General features: G+C 40.2%; 1 protein-coding gene and 1 long non-coding RNA gene across 2 annotated transcripts; one reads left to right on the top strand and one right to left on the bottom strand.

Annotated features, from left to right (window-relative positions):
* Nucleotides 1-1,029: 1,029 nt before the first annotated feature.
* On the bottom strand, nucleotides 1,030-13,147 carry LOC112553742. The gene is given in 11 exon segments (XM_025221158.1): nucleotides 1,030-1,748; nucleotides 1,751-1,959; nucleotides 2,679-2,844; nucleotides 3,015-3,601; nucleotides 4,239-4,306; nucleotides 5,839-6,009; nucleotides 6,404-6,736; nucleotides 7,207-7,350; nucleotides 8,256-8,363; nucleotides 9,285-9,547; nucleotides 12,832-13,147. Coding segments are annotated over 10 exon segments (2,148 nt in total). The 5' UTR covers nucleotides 9,486-9,547; nucleotides 12,832-13,147; the 3' UTR covers nucleotides 1,030-1,587.
* LOC112553743 lies at nucleotides 4,313-20,357 on the top strand. The gene is made up of 3 exons (XR_003097099.1): nucleotides 4,313-4,676; nucleotides 10,305-10,392; nucleotides 20,224-20,357. It is a non-coding gene; the product is annotated as an uncharacterized LOC112553743 (long non-coding RNA).
* Nucleotides 20,358-21,294: the final 937 nt, after the last annotated feature.

Below are 21,294 nucleotides of genomic sequence, written 5' to 3'. Positions count from 1 at the left end.
ACGTAAATCAGTCATGTGAAAATTAGTACTGTTATGAAGAAAGCAAACTCACAAACACATGTGTATTGATTAGTTTCCGATACATTTTCGACGAAAGACTACAAGAGACAATATCAAACGTTAGTCCCTAGTTATTCTTGTAAAGAAGTCTTGTTCGTGTGTCCATCATACAGCTGTGCTTTTGATTTGCTGGCAATAGTACAGCACCCGAATAAGCTGACAGGCTTTTACTTTTGCAAGTAGATCATCATCATCATCATCATCAATCAATCAATCAATCAATCAATCAATCATCATCATCATCAGTTTTAAGCCGTTTCACCATTCTACTCCTTTGGGTTTTTTAAATTTATATTTTTTAGTACATTTGTTAATGTTCTAACTACTGACACAAAGTTCGGACACTTTTCTCGTGACCTTTCTAACAGTGAAATAAGGACCTGTCGCCCGGCCTCCTTCATTTCAACCTTGCTCTTCCCTGAAACGTGGGAAAGGAGTGGTGAAGTTTAGCCAAGGACTAACCGGATGCTGTGAAGTAGCAGAAGAGAGATGGGGTGGATGGGGAGAGTGAAGGGGTAGGCTCAGCCGGATTACCTGGACGGCTTCGCACCTGGAGGACATAGGGGTCGGTAGGTCGGCCTCGAGACCGTTCAGGCGTTGCTAAACATAGCTGCGTGGAGACGTATCACACACGTAAACTGGCAAAGATTTACGCGTCGTGACAATCCCTCCCCTTTCCCACTTCAAGCCCATATTCCCTTTGTTATCAAAGTCGGCGGGGAAGGGGTCATTATGAATGCTAAGAGTAGAGTGAGGTGTCCAAACGAGTTCTCAAACAAATGTGTGAGTGAGGGGGGATGGGGTTAGGTTGAGCGTATGCGTATGTATGTGCGTGTATGGGTATACACATATATGTGTGCGTGTGCGTTTATATATGTGTGCATGTATGCATGATTGTGCATGAGGTTGCAAGTTAATTAACTAAAATAAATTATGTTAATTTATAACAAACGAACGACCACAGCGCAGTCATTGTGCTGCATACTTTTGACACTTTATTGCATGTTTTGAGGGATTGGAAAAGATCAAAATATCGGACAAAACTCAGGTCAACAACTCTACAGATGAAACAATTTGGACCTTTAATCCCTTAAAAAAAAGATTGACTGACTTAAATCTCCACACAAATGCTGACAGAAATACATAGCCTTTTAATGCAGTGCAGCTATTGCAATACATTGTTTGGATTGAGACAGAGAAGAGGATTTCTTTGCTATGACATACACTGCTTCTTTTTGCCAGGAAAGTGTGTGGCGTCGGATACATCAGAATAATATAAATTATATTGAACTGTAAAATTTTTTTCATCATGATATGTTTTGAAAGTATATGTGTAATATATATCTTCGTGATTTCTATAGGCTTACAGAATCTGTAGACTGCGCATATCAGGTGTCGCAAAAGGTCCTTACAAAATTGGGATCACATATGAAAAATTAATCGTCTGAGACATTCTAATTTTAATTATTGCTACCTCTGCAAAAAAATACAGATTTCGCAGTTTGCTCGACATATAAAAGCAAAGAATTATGAACTGCACTTCCATGGCAGAAAAGAGTTAATTTTGTCCAGTCCTGTGGGATTTTGCATCCAGTCCAGCATTTTTTCGATCGACATGACATAAGTATCAGGTCGTTCCTTCAAAATTGTGTTAAGGAACATTTCCAGGCCCATGAGGTTCTCAGCGTAAATGGATGACTCAGCCAGTCTCGACGAATATTGATGCCAAACGGAGCTCGGTTGTGGTTGTAGTTAAAGTCGAAGTTGTTTAGCAAGTACTTATGAGTTTCCTCTGCCAAGCTGGGTCGGTTAAATGTGCAGGCATCTACGAAAGTGCAGGTGTACTCTTGTTTTGTGTCCACCATTGGAACGATTGGAACTTCCCAGAGACCCGGATGTCTGAAAACAATCCACAGAGAAAATCAACTGCAATGACAGAGACTGGGTTAAACTGCGTGCATAGTGTGTATCCACTGTCAACGACAATGTTTCCTGATGAGGAAAACAAAAGATTTTAGGCTAGTGCAAAAATTTGTATTCGTACAAGAAAAGAAAGGAGGCCCAAAAGACCAGGCAGGCATGAGTGTAAATTAAAAAAAAAAAAACTTTACAATTGAAACCGAAGAGAAAGCAAGAAAAAATAAGCCGGCCCATTTTACCACTAAGGATTGTGTTTGTGGTCTTTTTCAAAAAGAGGTTTGTAATATCCACGTTTCTTTGCCCACTTGAGTAAGAAATGTCAAGCTGCACAACCAAAGTCACATACGGAGCGCATTTTAACAGGATTTTAGAGACCAAAGTAAACAATCTGTTTTCCGTGAAACAGTAAGAAAGTTTAACCATACCGAAAAGAGGTGTGAATAGTCTGTTTGAGCGAAACACACTGAGTAGAGTTTCACGGATTTCACCAATGCTTTGAGGTCACTTAGAGTTTGATTTAAATTTCAAGTCACAGGATGTAGTTGCTGTGGTAGAATGAACTATCTCTAACCAGAAGGTCAAAAGTGTTCCAATCTTTGCCTTTGGTGAGAAATTAAAGTAACCTTGTTGGTGAGTAGATTAGTAGTAATGGGTTCTCAAGTCACAAGCTGGATGTTATGTTATTTCTTGACATTTACCTTTTGACAGGACACTGGTTCTGGCTGCCGGAACAGACATCTTGAAAGCCAAAGTCCAGGGTGTAAGGCCAGGGGAGGAGGTCTTTGTATGGTCTGCTGCGGCCAATGGTCACTGAGCTGTCATACTGGACTCCTCCTTTTACCAAGGCAGTGAGCAACTCGTCATCTGATGTGGACAAAATAAAACGAAACCCACATAGTTACTATATAGCCCTGTCGCTACCATCCTGATTAAAACAGATCCTGTCACGATCTTTCAGCTTACGTGAGACCTTTTACATTATCCTTCTTAAAAGAGATCCTATCACAATCGTCTGATTAGACCACTTCACTTACTTAAAACACTGTCTAAAGGACTTCTCCAGCCACGGTTCACGGCTCCGTCGTTGGGCTTCAACTGGATGTCACTGGTCTGAGCCGCAAACTGCATCAACTGCTCCGCCACCTGCTCTTCGACAGACGGCGTGGGCGTGTATTTATAACCCTCCTTGCCGTACATTGCAACCTCGTGTCGGCGGCTGAGCAGACCTTGTAGATAGGGGATGGAATTACCCGTGGTGGGCACAAACACCGTGGAGCTGACGGAGCAGTTGTTGGGGTTCTGCCCGTTGCCCAGCAGTTTGAGGAGAGGCTGGTAAGTCAGAACGTCAACCCGGCCGCTGACAGTGAAGTAGACGATCTGAGGGGTGTTGTCGGGGCTCAGTTGGCCTGGAGGATCAACAGAGCGGCACTGGCAAGATGGCAGGACGCAGTTAACTCCCTGCACGCAGGAGTCGTTGCCGACGGGGACGTCAACTGGAAGCGGTGTTGTTGCCGCTGTCCTAGCCTTCCCGTTCCCCTCTGTTGTTGTAGCTGGGCCAGCGGTGCTCGTCACTACGGGGGTCGTGGAGGGAACTAGATTGCTGAGTTTGGTTGTGCGTTGCCTGGAGTTTATCGAAAACAGTTTCACAGAAATTGCGAAGGTTCTTGAGAAAATATTTATCGCAAGAGGAATTGACCAATTATTTGTCACGTAACAACGGAAGAAAGAACGTTGCTGGGGTTGACTGCATATGTACATCAAATAGCCTATACATTTCCGAGAAGAGGAGGGCACTTGTATGGTGGAAAATTTGAGCAAATTTAACAATTATTTTTATTATCAACACAACCGTCATGTGAAACCTTTCCAATGCTTGGTGAGATATACGTCTAACTTATTCTACTATGAAGTGTTTTTAAATAAATTAAGCGTGACCAATTGATTGCTAAAATTTGCAGCTTCATGCCTGTTGTTGCTAAGACTTCAAGACCTCTAGTAAAGTGAGTTCACTGAACTTAGGTGAAACTGACAAAAGCAGAAATAGAACTGAATAAAGCAGAAATAGAACCAAAAACTGAAAAGTCATTGCAGCCGTCTTTTCATATTTAGACTATAATGGGTTTATTAAAGTAATTAGCATACGCATAAAAGTATAGGGAATTTAATTATACGTATACGAGCAGACATACGCAATCACACGTATATATTATTTACTTATTTAGTCAAACATTTCTCTTTAAGAAAGTCAATTTACTCACAAAGCTGATGATCTTGGAACTGGGTTTGAGCATCCCCAGGAGGGCATTTTTGTGGGAATTTCTGATACCTGTAATAGTATGAAAGTGAGATGGCTGAATTAGATGTTTGAGACTTCTGCTAACACAGTTTTATATACAAGTATAAACATTGAAACTAGAGAACAGAAGCGAAATTGCAAGGTAAAGGTAAGATGTGTGAAGTGAAAATAATAAGTATTAACGATAAGTAAAATCACAGCGTTAGTGTTCGGTGAGAACGTGTCAGGAATGCGAAAAAGTGTGGAAGTAGAAATAAAGGTTGTCAAGGGGAGTTCACTCTAGCGAAATTAAAAACGCAGACGACACTGGCTGACATGACAATCGAAGGAAGCGGACGTGTGCGTATAGAGAAGAAGTTTCGAAGTCAGCGATTAAGAAGTAATTCTTTGCCTAACCAAGGTAACATTCGTAAACCTATTCGTTATTTATTTTTTTCTGTTCCTACGTTTTATTTTTGGCCTTGTCGATGATTTAATGCGTGGAGAAATCTGTGAATCGATAAGACGTAGTTGGCTGTTAACTGGATCTTGAGATCGTGGCAGATTAGAGCGACGGAGAAAGACAAAGTATTTGTAGAGAATTAAAACAGATGAATTTCTTAGGAATTATTTAGGAGGAGGAATAAGTTTTGCTGCAAACCAGGCGTGCAGGACGTTGGCGAAAGGCACTGAAGCTGTCTGATCTGATCAAAGGTGGGTCAAGATATCGTCTCGTAACAAGGATTTTCTCCCATGTCAATCAATCTGCCGGCTGTCAGCGGAGACTACGCGAGTGGTCAGTCGTAAGCTCATCGGAAGATTTGTGTGGAATCTCCAAATATCAGATGCCAAGGTGTTTCCTCAGCGGACTATCTTCGGCGAGAAAGATTCAGGGCGGATGGATACTCCTCGGGCGCAAACATAACGTAAAGGGGAAGTAACCCTCGTTTGTTGATTTCCTCCGCGTGTTGAACCGCAGAACTGTGAATCACTTTACAAATTGCAAATGCAATAATCTACGAACCGAGTTCCGAGGGCGAAAAACATATGGTTAGCAACAGAAAGTGAAGAAGACAGTTTGGTTGAGACTTTGTCTGCAAGGCCTAGAACCCGAGACTTTAGAAGTTGGAATTATAGTGGGAATCTTTGTGTTGGAATGTTATTTGCGCACTTCTAGGGAATATGTTATATGTGGTTAATAGCATGTTTTTGTTCTGACCATTTGCAGTAACAATTTAACAAGTAAGGAAGGAACTAAGGAAACTAAAGAAGTATTAAATCGGTATTAGACCAGGATAACTTTCAATATAACTACGGGAAATCCACTGACTTATTTTTGTTGAATGTGAAATGAAAGAACACGTGTCGGTGCCTGTACCTAAGTCTCTTTGTCTTGACACAGTTTGCTGAGTCCTGACAACTTTGTAATGGCATCATGGTGATAACAGACACGATTCAGTCAAAATTACATATTCGTAGCAAAACAAGAAAGTAAACAGAATTTGACTATTTAAACAACTCTACAGGAACATTTTAACTGCACACTAAGGAAAAGGAAGGTGAAAAATGTCAAAACCAGCTACCTTGACTGGGTTACGCATCCAGTCCAGAACTTTCTTGCCCGAGATTATGTACACGTCATCTAACTGCAAAAGTCTTTCGACGAAAGTATGAGTAGCTTTGATGTAATCATCAAAGAAAAACCACGCTGCGTGCATGTTGAGCCCGAAGGGAGCTCGGTTGTCGTTGTACACCTGTACAGGATCAGAGGGATAGTTAGACTTAACTAATTAAAGGTATCCTATCTATACTGAATGAGATGTTTACAAACGTGCTGTGCTTTATTTTAAAGCCCCGAAATACATTAGGAATCTTTAACTCAGTAGTGGATTCATTACAACACTAGAACTTTAAAATTGTCTTGCTGTGTATACAGAAATATAAAATTCAAACTCAAGATCTAAATTCTTCGAAATAAATATTCACCAAAACACATTTCCCTAAGTTCTCTTAGACACAGCGTGCAATTAATAAAATTAAAAATTTTGAAGTGACTTTTATTTCTTGCGAATAAGCAATCACTGTCATGTAGACCCCATGGTTGTTGCAGCGTTTTAGTGAGCATCCCTTTTGATGACTGGCTGTTACCTTTTCAAAGTTGCTCCACAGGTAGTTAAAGGCCGCGTTTTCGCTGCTCGGACGACAGCTGTCCACGTAGGCGCAAGGGAACCCACTCTCAGAATCCAACAGTGAGAACACTGGTATCTCCCAGAACCCCGGGTGGCTGACCTGCGCACCTGGACAGGAAGGGATGGAACACGTGTACGGGTAGCCGAAGTCCAGGGTGTAGGGCCAGGGTATACGATTGTTGCTCTGCCGGACGTAGGTGAGCGAGATGTCGTAGGTGTAGTTCAGAGCCTTCAGCACGTCCGGCTGCGCGTCGCCTGCTGTCTGCAGGTTGGGACTTCGCCAACCCACCACCTGTGCAGAACCATGGAGCAGCGTTTACTACTGGTGTCATACTAGCCCCACTCCCCCTTCTGAGTGTGACTTTAAATCTTGAATGGTTTTGATGGTTCGATGCATCCCTATGTGCTTTGAGAAGTCTTGGTGTGTCTAAAAATGATTCGACATGTCTTAGCATGTCTCGGTACACCTACGTGCACAAGGGCTTTGATCTTTTCGTTCGCCAGTCTGTCTCTTCATGGGATTACCTTTTTCACTCAATCCTCCTTTCTACCTATCTTTATCTTTCCACCCATCCACTTTCTTTTTTCCCACTTTCTTTCCACACCTCTCTCTATTTCCTACCTGTTTTACTTTTTCGCCTGTCACGCATAAGCAAACCCATGGTACCATTAGCCCCCTAGAAGAAAACTCCACTTGCCCATCTAGTTAGGCACGGACGCACACATGCAAGCAAGCTGTACAAATAGAATTTGAGAAATTACCTGGTCTCTGGCAACATGGCCGTTATTGATGAGATTCTCCTTTTGCTGTCCAGCCTCAAACTGCAGTAGCTCCGCGGTGTCCACGTTAATATGATTTACACTGTGGGACCCGATCTCGTCGCCACGTTGGAAGTGCTTCTCCACCTACATAGGAGAGGAAAAAACCCCTGAATGTTCGGTACCAGTCTGGACAATCCTATTCCACGGCATCATTTTTTGACGTCTAGTCAAGGCAATTAAAAAAAATTGTATACGTAAAAACAGTATTTAAGACTTATTTTTCTATTTACCATGCTGGCTGTACCTCCGTCAGCTTATGAATGTGATTACATATTTCAATTTCAATATATTTGTTCCCTATTCCGGTTTATTTTTCTTACAACAGTACGGCAAAATGTATATAATTAATGTACTTAGTTTCTTTAGTTTATTTCTTGTTACTCCTCGAGGAGAATAAGGCCGCAACAACACCTTGCCAGCGGACCCGAATTTTGGCACCTGTGCTTCCGACGACCTTTGTCTCCTCACTACTGTTCTTTTACAAGTCTGATTTGGGCTCCCCACTTTCCCCTTTCCCTGAGTGTTCCAGACAAGTGCCTGCCTGTCAGTGGTGTCAGCTGGTTTGCGCAGGGTGTCCTATTTAGCCCCATTTGCGCTTTTTGTTGTTTTAGCTAATGGCATTCTGTTGGTTCTTTTCCATAGGCTGCTGTTGGAGATCTTTTCATGCCATGTTATTCCCAGAATATTGCGTATTCATCGTTTGGTAAACGTCTGGACCTTGTTGGTCACTCTCCAGGTTTCAGAACAATACAGAAGGACATCTTTCACATTTGTGTTGACAATGCTTCCCAGATACACGAAACGATCTGTTTCTTGAAGTTGGATTGGAAGTTCCTGCTTGATCTTGATTTTTATCACTTCAGTCTTCTTTCTGTAAGCCAGTCATCTCCGATTCCTTTGCTAGCTTGCTTAGTTTGGTTTGTGCCGATAAGATATGAGACTGATGTCATCTGCAAAGTCTAGGTCCTCTAACCATTTGGTGTACTTACCAATGAATAATCGGTGTACTGATTTTGCACGTACAGGGACATAGTGATTGGACAGCCGTTTGGATTTAGCCGGGTATTTGTGAACACCTGCTGGTAGAAGCGGTCAACCTGCAAGTAAAAGACACATGACCAATTTTAATAAAAGATAACATGTTGATCTTGTGAAACTATTTTTTAACGTTTTATGCCTGTAGTCATGGCGCCCAATAAAACAATGTAGTGTGCAAGAGAGATCCGAACAGAAGACCTATTGCCTTCAGTACCTTGGTTACAGGCGTCATAACTCCACACCACTGAATCACACATGAAGAACGAGCAAAACGGAATTTCTTCAACAAACTTCAGTGATGATGTATGCATACTAATTATTCATGTGAACTTGGGAAAGGTTGATAATGTCATCTGGGAATTCTTGTTCACGCGTAGCTGTGTCAAAAGACAGTTAAAGGCTAGCGAATCGTGTCGCCTTGATTGGACGATTTATATTTTTGTTTTGTGGTCGATAACCAAGTTCCCATAGTAACAATGAGTTTTGGGGATCGTTGTTATCTACTACTGTTGTTGTCATTTTTCTCAGTGGGTTTATCCGATCAAGGTAAAGCTGACAATATACCCAGCACTGTCAGAAGTCCATGACCGTTGGATCAGTAAACATTACGCAAATAACGATTATCTGAGCGGAGAAATACCAATAAATATATAAATACAAGCTGGTTGGTGGGGTTTTAGCTCAGGTTCAAATCAAAGTACATCAAGGCAGACGCTATTCACGACTGTGACCCCGAGAAGCCTCTGTCCATTGCTCCATCAGGTCACCCCTAAAAGCTGAGGGGAAGGGGGTTGATGAAGGAAGGTATGTAAGGGGAAGAGGTAGTCATTGTCTGCCGAACAAGAATAGAAGATTAGGATAAATATGTTATAAAAATAAATAGTATTTAAGTTGAACAACGATATATCTTTACATATGGTCCCAACCTTCCCCCCACCCTCGGAAAAAGTCGCCATTGCAAAAGCAATCGAGTTGCCTACCTCAGTGGTCAGAGCATCATCAAATCCGAAGTAGACCATTTGTGGAATGTCCTTGACATCCGTGAAATCTGGATGGTCGAATGTTGAGCAGAAGCAGTCGGGCAGTAAGCAGTCACTACCCTGGGTACAGGCAGTTGCTGGCAGTATCATGTGAGCCATGGAGAGAAGGATACCAAGCGCGAGATACATTCTGATCTTCATGTTAGGCGAGGACTCCGTGAACGCGCTTGTGAGCAGATTCTGTAGTGAATGAGTAATCAGACCTGTTGACAAAACCGCATATAATATACTGTTGTGTTATCTTTCTCTTATCCAACCAGACTTGTGATTATTACGTTGACATTGATATAGATGTAAATAATACAAACATTATAGATAATGCAATGATATCCTTAAGTAACTTGTGGTTGTTAATTATGTTAAATTCTATATATTTATATATGACACGATCATATGAAATTAATTAAATAACACATCTGAGTGTTAATTATGCTGATTGTTGATATATAATTATCTAATTATGTTAATTTTTAAATTACAGTGGCAGCGTCATAACAGGGCGTGTTATTTATAGATTACAATCACCAACAGAATCTAGCTTTGATGTTCCCTTGTTTACAATCACTAATCGCTGTTTTTTTTCTTCCCTTTACTTCCTTTCTCTACCTTTCTCAAAATACATGTAGTTACAGACACCATTAAACTTGCAGGTGCACCTAAAGTTGTTGCCGATATGAATTAGGTGTGAACATGACAAGCGATGAGTGTAGAGGTACCGGAGGATCCTTGTCAGAACCAGTTATGATCATCACGTGAGAGTTCTGTCCCTTCACCTGACAGGCTGAGGGGATCGGCTCTCCTTGATTTTGTTTATGTTTTGTGGTGGTGCTTCGATTTGGATAAACGTGTTCGACATTTATTTTTACATGTGCTTCTTCTGCATTTTCTTTCTCTTCTGGTTTGCTACAGGTCTGTATCTAATGTTATTTGAATTGCGAACTGTTTGGATCTATTGACTAGATTCCACTCCGCCGTGCATCACTCGCTTCGGCAGCGACCTTGAGCTACATTGAATAAACTGAAGTGATGGTCACCCTTTTGCAGTTAAGTACGATAACATTTCTTCATATTCTCAAGATTACTCAGTATCTTCCCTATCTTCTCCTGATGTCATTAACCTTATTTTCTGGAGTCGTTACCGTTATATCTACAGTGATCACCTTTTACTTCCGGAACGCAGCGAGTCCTCGCACTGTTCTTTGTTCTACATCTTCTGACTATTTTGTGATTTAAAAAAAACTTTTTATTTTTTTATTTTCTTGCTCTACATTGTTGTTAAATTTTGTTAACTTGTTCTGTATCTTTGTTACTATTTTGTCATCTTGTTCAGCGCAGTGTGTCCGCCTTTGGCTGAGATATTGCACTTTATAAAATTCTCATTTATTATTAGTTACACTATTGTGTGATACTAGGAATACGTTTTTCTATGATAACACTCCTGTTGTTATCACGTAATGGATCACGTGATAAAATTCAGCTCTGTGCCGGAATTATTTTACAATATTTTGTCAAGTGCACTCGTGAGCAAAGATGTAAGACTAGTCGCCCTGTGACCTTTGATGTAAAATGTTTAAAGCTTGTAAACGAAAAAGGGTTATGAGAATAGAAATATTTGCTCAGATTTTAAGAACTATTACCTCTCAAACTGCTATACCAATTATTAACAAAAATTACGTTTTTCTCCCATTTGGGTGATTCTGAAATAGAGACAGGAATCAAGGTCTAAATGTATCACCATATAATTTATCATTCGAGTTAATCAAGAAATAAATATGATTCACCTCTTGATAGCATACAACGTCGTTTATCAGACGATGGTTAGACACTCAGAGACTGCCCATACGTGTAAAGTGTCACGTGAAGAACTTTGTTTAAACTAGTCTTTAAGTACTTCACATGAGTAGAACTAAGTTTTCCTAAAGTACGTCACAACAGACCTAATCTGTAGAACGATAGAAAAACGTTGTGGAATTCCATTCTCCTATTCTATTCTGTAAGATGATAATACACAAGTTGTCGTGATTTATGTGTTTGTTTTTTTTAAATGTAGTTGAGGTGCAAGTTTTTGCTGAAAGTAGGACAGTGCATAGGTCATGCTTGACGATAAAAGAGGGAATAGCGGCTTAAAAATGGAATTAGAAGATGATAAGTTGCAAGCAACCAAAGAAGAAGTAATGGTGAATGCAAGATAGTGTTTCATTTTGGTGATGAACTGTATTGCGGCACACAAATCCTTGAAGACTGCGCCATTTTCAGTACGAGTTACGTTTATCAGATTTGTAAGCACACTTTCACATGAAAACAGTGCGCTGGTACCTTTTTTCTGTTGGCCTTTAAACAACACTGATTAGACTGATATGGTAAATAAATATCTGATTAATCTCTGATCCAAATTTAGGACCACTAACAAAACTTGAACACTTGAACCAGCCTCCTATCAGCTTTTTTTCGTCATGGGCTGTAGAGATTGTTACGTCAGTTTGATTTTTAGGCTTTGAAGGGCAAGGTTCACTGACCCTTCGCCCACAGACTCACATATATATATAAAGTAAATTCATTTGTTTAGAGGTGATAGTTTTAGATCACTATTGGCATATTTGTATAGTCTTTTGGCACCACCCTTGCTGAAATAGACCATATCTGAACTACATAATTCATTTATCCATTGAATCTTTCTTTACGTTTTTCTCTTACACTCTTTTTAGCTACACCAGTATCATGAAAACTATGGGAAGATTGACCCTTGACCTGCCACACACACACACACAGAGGCGCTCTCGCACAAGGTTGTACACTTCCATAAGTCATTATTTCTTTATCCGTTAAACATTAAACATCATTTTTAGAAGATTAAGAAAACCTCCCATCTTTTATACTTCTTGACGTTCTATACGGACGAAGATGAAAGCCGTGTGTCAAAGTGATGTATGAAAGCTTGTGTAGGAGAAAGTTTTGGCCAGTTAACTTTCTTCCGCCTTCTGCTTGAATCTGATTTGTCTGTGCGTCACAGCAAGCGTTCATATTATTAAGGCCCTTCTATTTCAGTCTTTTGAGATTTTCTTTTCGTTGTTTTTCTAAAGTTGAAAATGCTCCAACAACGTTCTTTCATCTCATGCATATACTTTCGCTCAAGAACTACATTTTCGAATTTGCACTTGTATTCGTTTCATTTTAAAGCTGTTATTCTTGCATCAAATATTTAAGTTTTCACACACCGATGTCTAACCTTTTGGCAAATAGGACGTGCATTTATACGACTGTTTTACCACTTACCATACAAAACAACTTCTTGCATTCGATTTAATTTTAATTAGGATTAATTCATACGATGGCTTACGCTGGGATAAAGAGACAACAATTTACTAAGGCCACCAGTTATCTAGTAATGTATACTCTCTACTCTATGCCGTCTACATGCACTTAAGTAATCCGGTTAGCCAGAGAAGGCCTTAGATTAATCATCAGTTATCTAGCAAAGTGTACTCACCTATTTTTTTCTTCCCTCTGCTGTCTTCTTGTTTCAGGTAGTTAGTTCATTCGTGTAGTTTAATCGGGTGGTTAATTCTTTTGGGTAGTTATTTTATTCATCCCCCTGTCGTGAAGCTGTGTTCCTCGAAGACGAAAGCTGAAGTCACAGGCAACTTTTCTGAGGCCGGACTCGCTGTGTGGTATGTGAGACAAGCTGTGCAGAGAGGAAACAGGAGTTTTGTCCACGGAGTGCAGGGAGAGGCTGTGTCAGGTGGGATGAATGCACGATCTCATCATGTGTCCGCTTTTATGACCGCATGACAGGTAGGTTAGTGGCTTTGGGCGGAGTTTCAATCAGGAAGTTAAGTGCCAGTGAGGGCCAGTCCCGCGGAGTGCTTTGTGTCTTATACAAACTCGTCCCGATCCTTAGCCTCCCACCAACCCCCACACTTACTCTTCAAAGATAGGACGTCTGATAAAAATTACAGCTCTAAATTGACAAACATGCTTCAGTAGTTTCCCACAGCTGACAAAGGATTGCAGTAGTTTGTGCTGACGCAAGAAATTAGGGATAATATTTGAACAGCTCTATTCTATTGTTCTTTTTCTAGTCTTTCCTTTTTTCCCTCTAATTGTAGTCTACGCCTCTCCAGCTATTTGTGTGTGCTTAAGAATATGTAACAAGCTTGACAGCGCTTTACTACGCTATGAAAGTGGGTTTAAAGCTCTTTAAATAAGACAAGAAAGGAACAAACCTAAACACATAGAAATGATGATGATGAGACTGATAATTGATGATGATGACGACGGTGATGATTCATGATAACGGTGTAGTGAGCGCTTGTTGCTATTTTAGAATGTCACCCATCCCTGGCAAACGTTTAATAAGAATACAAGGGACGAGTTAAGAAAAAAAAGCACATCACACACAGCTGCCGTTCTCTCTCCTAGTTTATCAGCATGACACTGAGACAGGTCCTAAACTCTATGACAAGTAGCTAAGTGGCTACACTCTAGCCCAACATCTGCATCAGGGCAGATAACACTTGCTTCCTTTGTTAACGATAAAAACTTAACTGTGGGAAGTAATGTTGAGGGCATAAGATAGAGATTTGAGGGCACGATGCGATGTCAGATGCAAAAAACGATCAAACGAGTCTTCACGGTTGATAAAAAGTGGACATCAGGAGACAATCACAAATTTTAGCTAGTTTAAAATCTTTGATACAGAGAGAAGAAAGTGAATACTGATAAAGTACTGGTATTGTCTCTTTAAAATCGTTGTTATGTAGAATACAACGGAATTAAAATACGGATAAATATAGTTATTTACTTTTTGTCGAGGTATATAGGTGATTTATTTATATATATATAACGAGAGAGTGAGGAAGATGTTTTATATAAGGCAGTGCGTTTAAGCTATAAGAATATGAATGCCATAAATCTGAGTAAATCATTATTAAAGCGTTCAGAACTTCACACCATGATTTGCTGCGGTCGACACCTAAGAATATAATGTGTGCCTTAGAGATAAATAACCCTCAAGCAGTCAAAAACTAACCAAAACACAATCACTGTCAAAGTGAAGATCTGCTGTCATCAGCATGAAGATTATTATTAATGAGGCATGCACTTCATGTCCTTTTGAGTGGTTCAGTACTGTTAAACGGTGACCTTTAACGTGTCATCTCAGATGCCAGCACATCAGCAGGACAGCATCCGATACGTTTGTGACGTCAACAATGTATTTTCCGCCAAAGTGACTCATGGACCACGCCCATGGCTGTTTTAGAATTCTGTCCGCATGGCCACCCCGGCGGCTATGGTGTAGTGGGGAGAAAACTTTCAGAAACTTTGTTTACTAATGCAAAGAAAGTGCTCTATTCAAACTTCAGGGCTTGTTTCCTGATGTAAAGATACCGAAGCATTTGAACCTCAGGGCTGACAAGATCAAAACTGAGAGAAGCTTCAGTATCTACCTGTTTATCTCTCGACCGGCCCACAGATCAATCTCACTCATCCTCCTCGAAGTCTGGATGCTGTATAGAGATAAATTTATAGGAACTAGTTTTGCGCTTTTATTTAAATATCAGTGGTATAAAAAATTGTATAGTAGCCGTGAAATACAAAAGTGGCTCCGCTGGCAAATATAGAGACCAGGTGATAACGCCCATAAATTTAAAAGGAATGTAGAAGAACAGACTGCCCAGAAATGGTGTAAGCATTGCTTTGGTAGCGTATATCACACCAGCAAACAACAGAAGTCATTAGTTTTTAATTGATTAAAAGTAGTTTTAAAACATTGTTTGCAAAAAGAGCCATACAACAAAGGTAAACATTCTGCAGCGTTTTATTTGGAACAGGCTTAAAGACGGCGGGCTGTTTGCAAGGACAAACGTCCTTTTCAAGTAGGGTACTTATGCGTTTTAAGCATTTCTTGCTTCGAGGAAACAGACACATATATGAATTAACTAAAAGAACCAGGCTGGCTGGCAAAAGAGTTAAGCTGCACTTCGTATAACTTATCGACTTCTAAAATATGTAGCCCTCATTTTCTCACGAATCCGGGTTTTAATGTTTCCGCGTGGGAAAAAAACTGCAACATGCTGTTTTTTTTGTTTTGTTTTGTTTTTACAAGTAAGTAATTGCATATGCATTTTGACGTCTTGACACTCCTACCTGCCTTCAGGCGTGGACTGGAGTTTATTACAAATAATTGTGACATTTGTCTTCAATTTTCCTTCTCGCGTCGTACATTACTCCTCCTCAGCTGTCACCCACCATCCGTTTATGAAGGCGCATAAGTGACGTCAGCTGAAATCTGTACGCTGCCCCACCCCGAGTACCCTACCCCTTTACTTCACCAGCAAACCAGCCCCCAAGACAGGTGGAGAGAAGGAGAAGACGGTACGAAGGTCGCAGACATAAGGAAGCGTGGGAAGGGTCACGTGACCTAGACCGAGCATTATTTATGGGGGTGGTACTTGCAAGTTCACCTGTAAGTTGAAAGCCTGGCCTTTATTTATTCTGATTTATGACTAGATAAATACTCGTTTATGACATGGTAACAGGATCACAACCTGTAAATGTCAGTTTTGTCAGCCACTATTTCTGTCCAGTCTCTTTATATCTGGAAACATGTAGAAGATTTACGTTTTCTCGAACCTGTCTCATAATCTAATGAAACTCTAGAAACCCTTTTTTTATCTACTCCAACAGCCACAAGCAAACCTCTTAAAACATTTTAGTGATTTGACTTAAGCCGTCCTAGTTTCAATGCTTTTTATCTATGTTTCCATCATCTTTTAAACATAACTGGATTAGGTACTTTACTAATCTGGACAAACATTTACACTCCCCGTTTAGAGCTAATGTCACCCAAGCCCTTTTCCCATACCTTTATCAACCATATTAGGTGTTATGGATAAAACTTTTAACAAATGCGTTCATGCAATTAAATGTACCTATTCTACACCGGCAGGTTCGTCCCACGTTTTTCTTCGCCATACAACCGAAGAGGGGTATCAATTTAAAGAATACAAAGACATTGTGGCAGCCTTTATTTCAGCGTTTATAATATTTCAGTTTTGCTTTATGTTTGTTGTAATGTCCCTGATAAAGCTTTGACTTGTAGTGACTATTAAGCCAAGGTATTTATAATCAGTTACAGTTTTCGAATGTTTTTTTTTTTTACATTTTAATGACGTGCTAGGTGATCACACCATTTCTGAAAACCACAATTGTAATTTTATCCATATTTACGGTCTGCTCTAGCTGTAAGACAAAAAGTTAACATAATAAGAGGGTTTTAGTGACTAACAGATGTCATTGCCATCTTCAAACATAAGTAAAAGTTCTAATTTACCAGGCAGAAACTGAGGGTCATGTTTGCCTTTTGACAACAATAAGCAATATTTGGCGGGAAATGGGGGACATTGTTATAGGTGGCGCTGAGACTGTCATAGGACAGGAAGTGACATTGCTTGTTTGGGACTCTCAGCCTCTCTTTGCTTGAGTAGTGTCTAAGGATTATTTTTCGCAAAGAACCCAGAACCTTAAGCCTCACCCTGAAGGAGTTGCAAAAACAAGACAGTTTTTCAAAATGTTACTTTTTAGTCCCCCTCGACATCAATGTACTTGTCCAACGATGCTTAAACATTGCAATTCCATCACGGAAGAAGGTGGGGTCCTGGACCGTCAAAAACACCTCCACATCACATATGAACAATCATTGTTTCCATTACGGCCGCAACGTAGGCGGAATTTGAGTTTAGGAAACAGATTAAAGTTAGATGGAGCTAAGTCTGGCTGGCTTTTTTAGCTGCTGCAACCTGAGCAGAGGGAACGGGCGCGTTATCCTGGAGAAAGAGCACATCTGCCCTCAGCTTCCCTCTACGTTTCAACTTCACTACTTCCTTTAGTTGTGTTAATTCTGATGCATAGTACTGTCCATTGATAGTTTTTTTTTATGATTACGCTTTGAGAATCTCAGAAGCCATCACCTTGCTTGAATTTCTTCGGAGGTGGAGAACCACAGTGTTTCCACTGTTTGCTTTGAATCTTTGATTAAGGTTTGAAGTTATAAACGCAGGTTTCATTTTGAGTTACTAATCTGCGATAGGAATTCTCAGTGTTAGCCTGGAAGTGAGTCAGAAGTGTCCTAGAAATGTTAACCCTTTGCAGCTTCTGCTCTGACGTCAGCATTCATGGGACCTATCTTGCAGACAACTTGCTCATCGCTATGATCTCAGTTAAAACAGTGTGGACTGAGCCAGAACCTATGTACTTAGCTATCTTCTGGACAGTAAGACGTCTGTCCTCCAAAACCAGACGGTGAATGGGATCAACTTGCTCATTTGTGGTTAAGGTTTTTGGACGACCTTACTGAGGGTCATCTGTGCTGACCCTGCCCCACTTAAATTCAGCAGCCTATAGTTAGATATGGGAAGGGGAGTCCTCAGCAAGTGTCCTCATGTCCCTATGTCCTCATGAATTTCCTTGGGTTTCATACCTCTCTTTTTCAGATATGACTTCTTGAGCCTCTGTTTTGTCTAGTTTTGGATTTGTCGAACTACCCTTCACCTTTGCATTGGAATGACGTGACAAATTAAAAAGGAAATATGCTAGTTTTTCTAGTTTTATAAGAAGTGGTAGTGTGTGACCACAATAAAAATGTTCAGCTATGGCTCTTCTTTCTGGGTAAGGCTTAGAACGTTTTCGACTATCCTCGTATTTGAATTGTATTCTTCAAATTTAAGTATTTAAACTCTCTCTCTCTCTCACTTTCTCTCGCTCACGCACACAGCAGTATTATGCACAAGAGATAATCGGTTAGTTGACGGCAGATGTTTCACTTATTTAGTTGAATCATTGGATGTGCTTCGCAATGTTTAGAATTTGTTGAAAAATATTGTCCCTACTTGCAACAATGATGTGTGCAATGTTCTAAAACCAAGAAAGACTAGAACATAACCCACAACCTATGCTGATGCTTATCGTTTTCTACCAGACTAGATATAAGGTTTTGAAGAATAAGCTTCGCCTTAATTTGCAGACACTAAAATACATCATTTTCATTATCACACATCTAGCGAAAAACTCAATTTGACAGAAAAAACACAAAGAACGCATTAGAACGGATATTACAGAAACTACTCTCACAACAAACGAATCCGAAAGTGTTTTTTTTTTTTTTCGTGTGTGTGTTTTTCACGTTCTTGTGCTTGTATAAAGCTTCCACTGTGTTGAATTATTTACTGGTACGTGACACTTGTCACGCGTCTCCTCTCTGACCTCAGCTGTAATATTCCAAGCTTGGGGAAGAAATGCTGCTCAGCAAACATTACAGTTTGGACCTGGCAGAGTGAATAGTGCATGGCCCATTGCAATCACTTTTTCCCTGCCTCAAATGTATTTGATTTAGCTTATTAAAGTCTATCAGGATGTGCTTTTTTTCTGATAATGGGTAAACATTAAGGACTTTACAGTGTAAATGTAAAGGTAAGCACGTATAATCCTGACCTCTGTGGTGTTCTCCTTTTTCTGTGCGTGATCATGTTTGTAGGCCTGTATCTCGAGAACAAAATTTGATCTTTTCCACCGATTATGTGAGATATCGAAATCTCAAACGTCTCGTTGATGACTAGCTGTTGTGTGAACTTGAGAATTTATTTGAATGAAAGTTCCTATTTTATTTCCAGAAGTTGGATGAAGGTGAATGGCAGTTGGCACGAATGAACCAACTTCTGTCTTGCGAGTGAAGTCCGTCCAAACTTCACTTAGGGAAGACAAAAATTAGTTCAGAAGTCATATTTAGACACAATGAATAATTAATATATGTCATTCAATATTTGGTCAATATTTTAGGCCATTAAAAGGAAAATATGTACCAATAATAATACCAAATTACAATGGTGGATAACCGCGGACAAGTTGGAGATACTTTAGCAATACTGTTAAACTTAGCAGTACCGTTAGACATAGCAATACTGTTATACGTATCATAGCAATACTGTCATACGCATCATAGCAATACCGTCATACGTATCATAGCAATACCGTCATACGCATCATAGCAATACCGTTATACTTATCATAGCAATACCGTTATACTTATCATAGCAATACCGTTATACTTATCATAGCAATAAAAGAACAGTTTACCACTTTTAGAAAATGAAGTTATGCCCCAGAAGAAAAGCGATCAGCTTTAACAACACCTTTTACAGTCTACAGCAGTTTTTAACAGTTTAATAGTTTTTAGCGTCAGCATTAACAGGTGGTAGCTGAAATATCTTATGGTACCAAGTAAATCAGATGACACTTCTTCAAGTAAGGGCTTGGGATATAAAGGACATTAATTTTCATATTCATTATGTATCGCAGGTATATCAGAACCAGTACTGACAGGGAGAGTAGAAGGCAAAGTAACATCGCACTCTTTGTATTATTAGTTATGTATCTACTTAAGAGGCATTAACATCAGCCGATCTACCTCCTTATCAAGATACTGCTTTCAAAGCACAAGATCATCATGTTGTCGCGTATCGCCCCCAGCGTCGCCAGAGGCACGCTTGCAACCGCTCACATGAACACACCCACTCGCTCAGCCAAAGGATGGACACGACGTTCCTATCAAACCTCTAATGAACGTAGACCACAACAAAGACAAAATGAACGGTACAAATAACTTTATTCACACGTATATAAAAATAATTTTTAAAAAGTGAGCACACACACACAACAAGTAACTACCCCACGCCCAAGTAAAAGATACTGAACGATGTTAGCAAGTGAGATAATAAAAAAAGAACCACACACACACACGGCACAGTCTTGTCAGAGATTTCGCCCTTCAGGCTGATGGCCTAGCGTTAGATGTAGAACACTTTGTTTACACTGTCTTCTTCAGTTTCTGTGGCTCTCGAGCTGACCACCATGCCACTGTCCGTCCGGCGACCCTCTGCTGGTCCACAGTCCGAGCCGCCTCGTGGACCACACGACGCAGGACAGGAGGACGAAGGCGACGGAATGACAGAAACGAAGGGCTGGACGAAAAGTAGAAAAGTCGTGACTCCGCACAGACGGGGGCGTAAAGAGGCCAAGAAGAAGCGGACAAATAAGGTGAAGATGTAGAAGAACAGCAACGACGACAACAACCAGGACGAGATCAACAAGAAGATTAACAAAACGATCACAAGAAGATAAGAAGCCTGTGGAGAAAAAAAAGTACATATGTCAATAGGTGGCTTCAACATGAAAAATCCCTTGCAAAACGGATAAAAATAGCCATAAAACTGAGGTCAAAATGTCGTCTGCTGTAAGCTACCTTTCTGTTACCGGTGCGTCCAATGCACTGAGAGAAACGCAGACACATACAAATTTCTGACAGGCGACACATGAAGCCTTTCAATTAAATAAAGCAATCAAGAGAAATCTAAAGCAGTACTAACAACTAAATCATAATTATTTAACAATATATATGATGTATCATGTTATTATGAGAAACACTCTGATGTACTGAAGGGAATAAAACATCAGCGGTAGACACTCACATCACTAGTTTCAATCTTCAGATTGGACCTGCCGCCAGATGCTTTTCCCTCCCAGTGAACACAAGGACTGGTCTCCGGTCCCCTGTTTGTTTGGAGTCAGACTGACTCGCTTTATATACAGGATACTTCAAGGGGCTTGATTAATGAGGCGTGGGGGAGGGTAAAACAGGCCTTTTTAAGTAAAAGAGGGAAGGTGTCTGGCTTTTGTTATTTCTGGGAACCGTTGAAGGCGGAGCTTGAGAGCACGAAAAGCATATAGAGAGAGTGGTTGTTTGGTCGCTTGTTTTGGTTGACTTTTGTAGTATGGCGCCTTGTGTTGCGCGTGTGAGATATATTCAGATGACATCATACATAGTAAGAATTTATATGAAAAAATAAGAGTGGTTAGTGACATGTTGTTATGATTATAAATAAAACTCATAATTGCA

This window comes from Pomacea canaliculata, linkage group LG13, assembly GCF_003073045.1.
Source record: "Pomacea canaliculata isolate SZHN2017 linkage group LG13, ASM307304v1, whole genome shotgun sequence".
In the NCBI taxonomy this organism is placed as follows: Eukaryota; Metazoa; Mollusca; class Gastropoda; order Architaenioglossa; family Ampullariidae; genus Pomacea; species Pomacea canaliculata.
The sequence above is the reverse complement of the archived record's forward strand: the minus strand, read 5'-3'. Positions and strand labels throughout refer to the sequence as shown.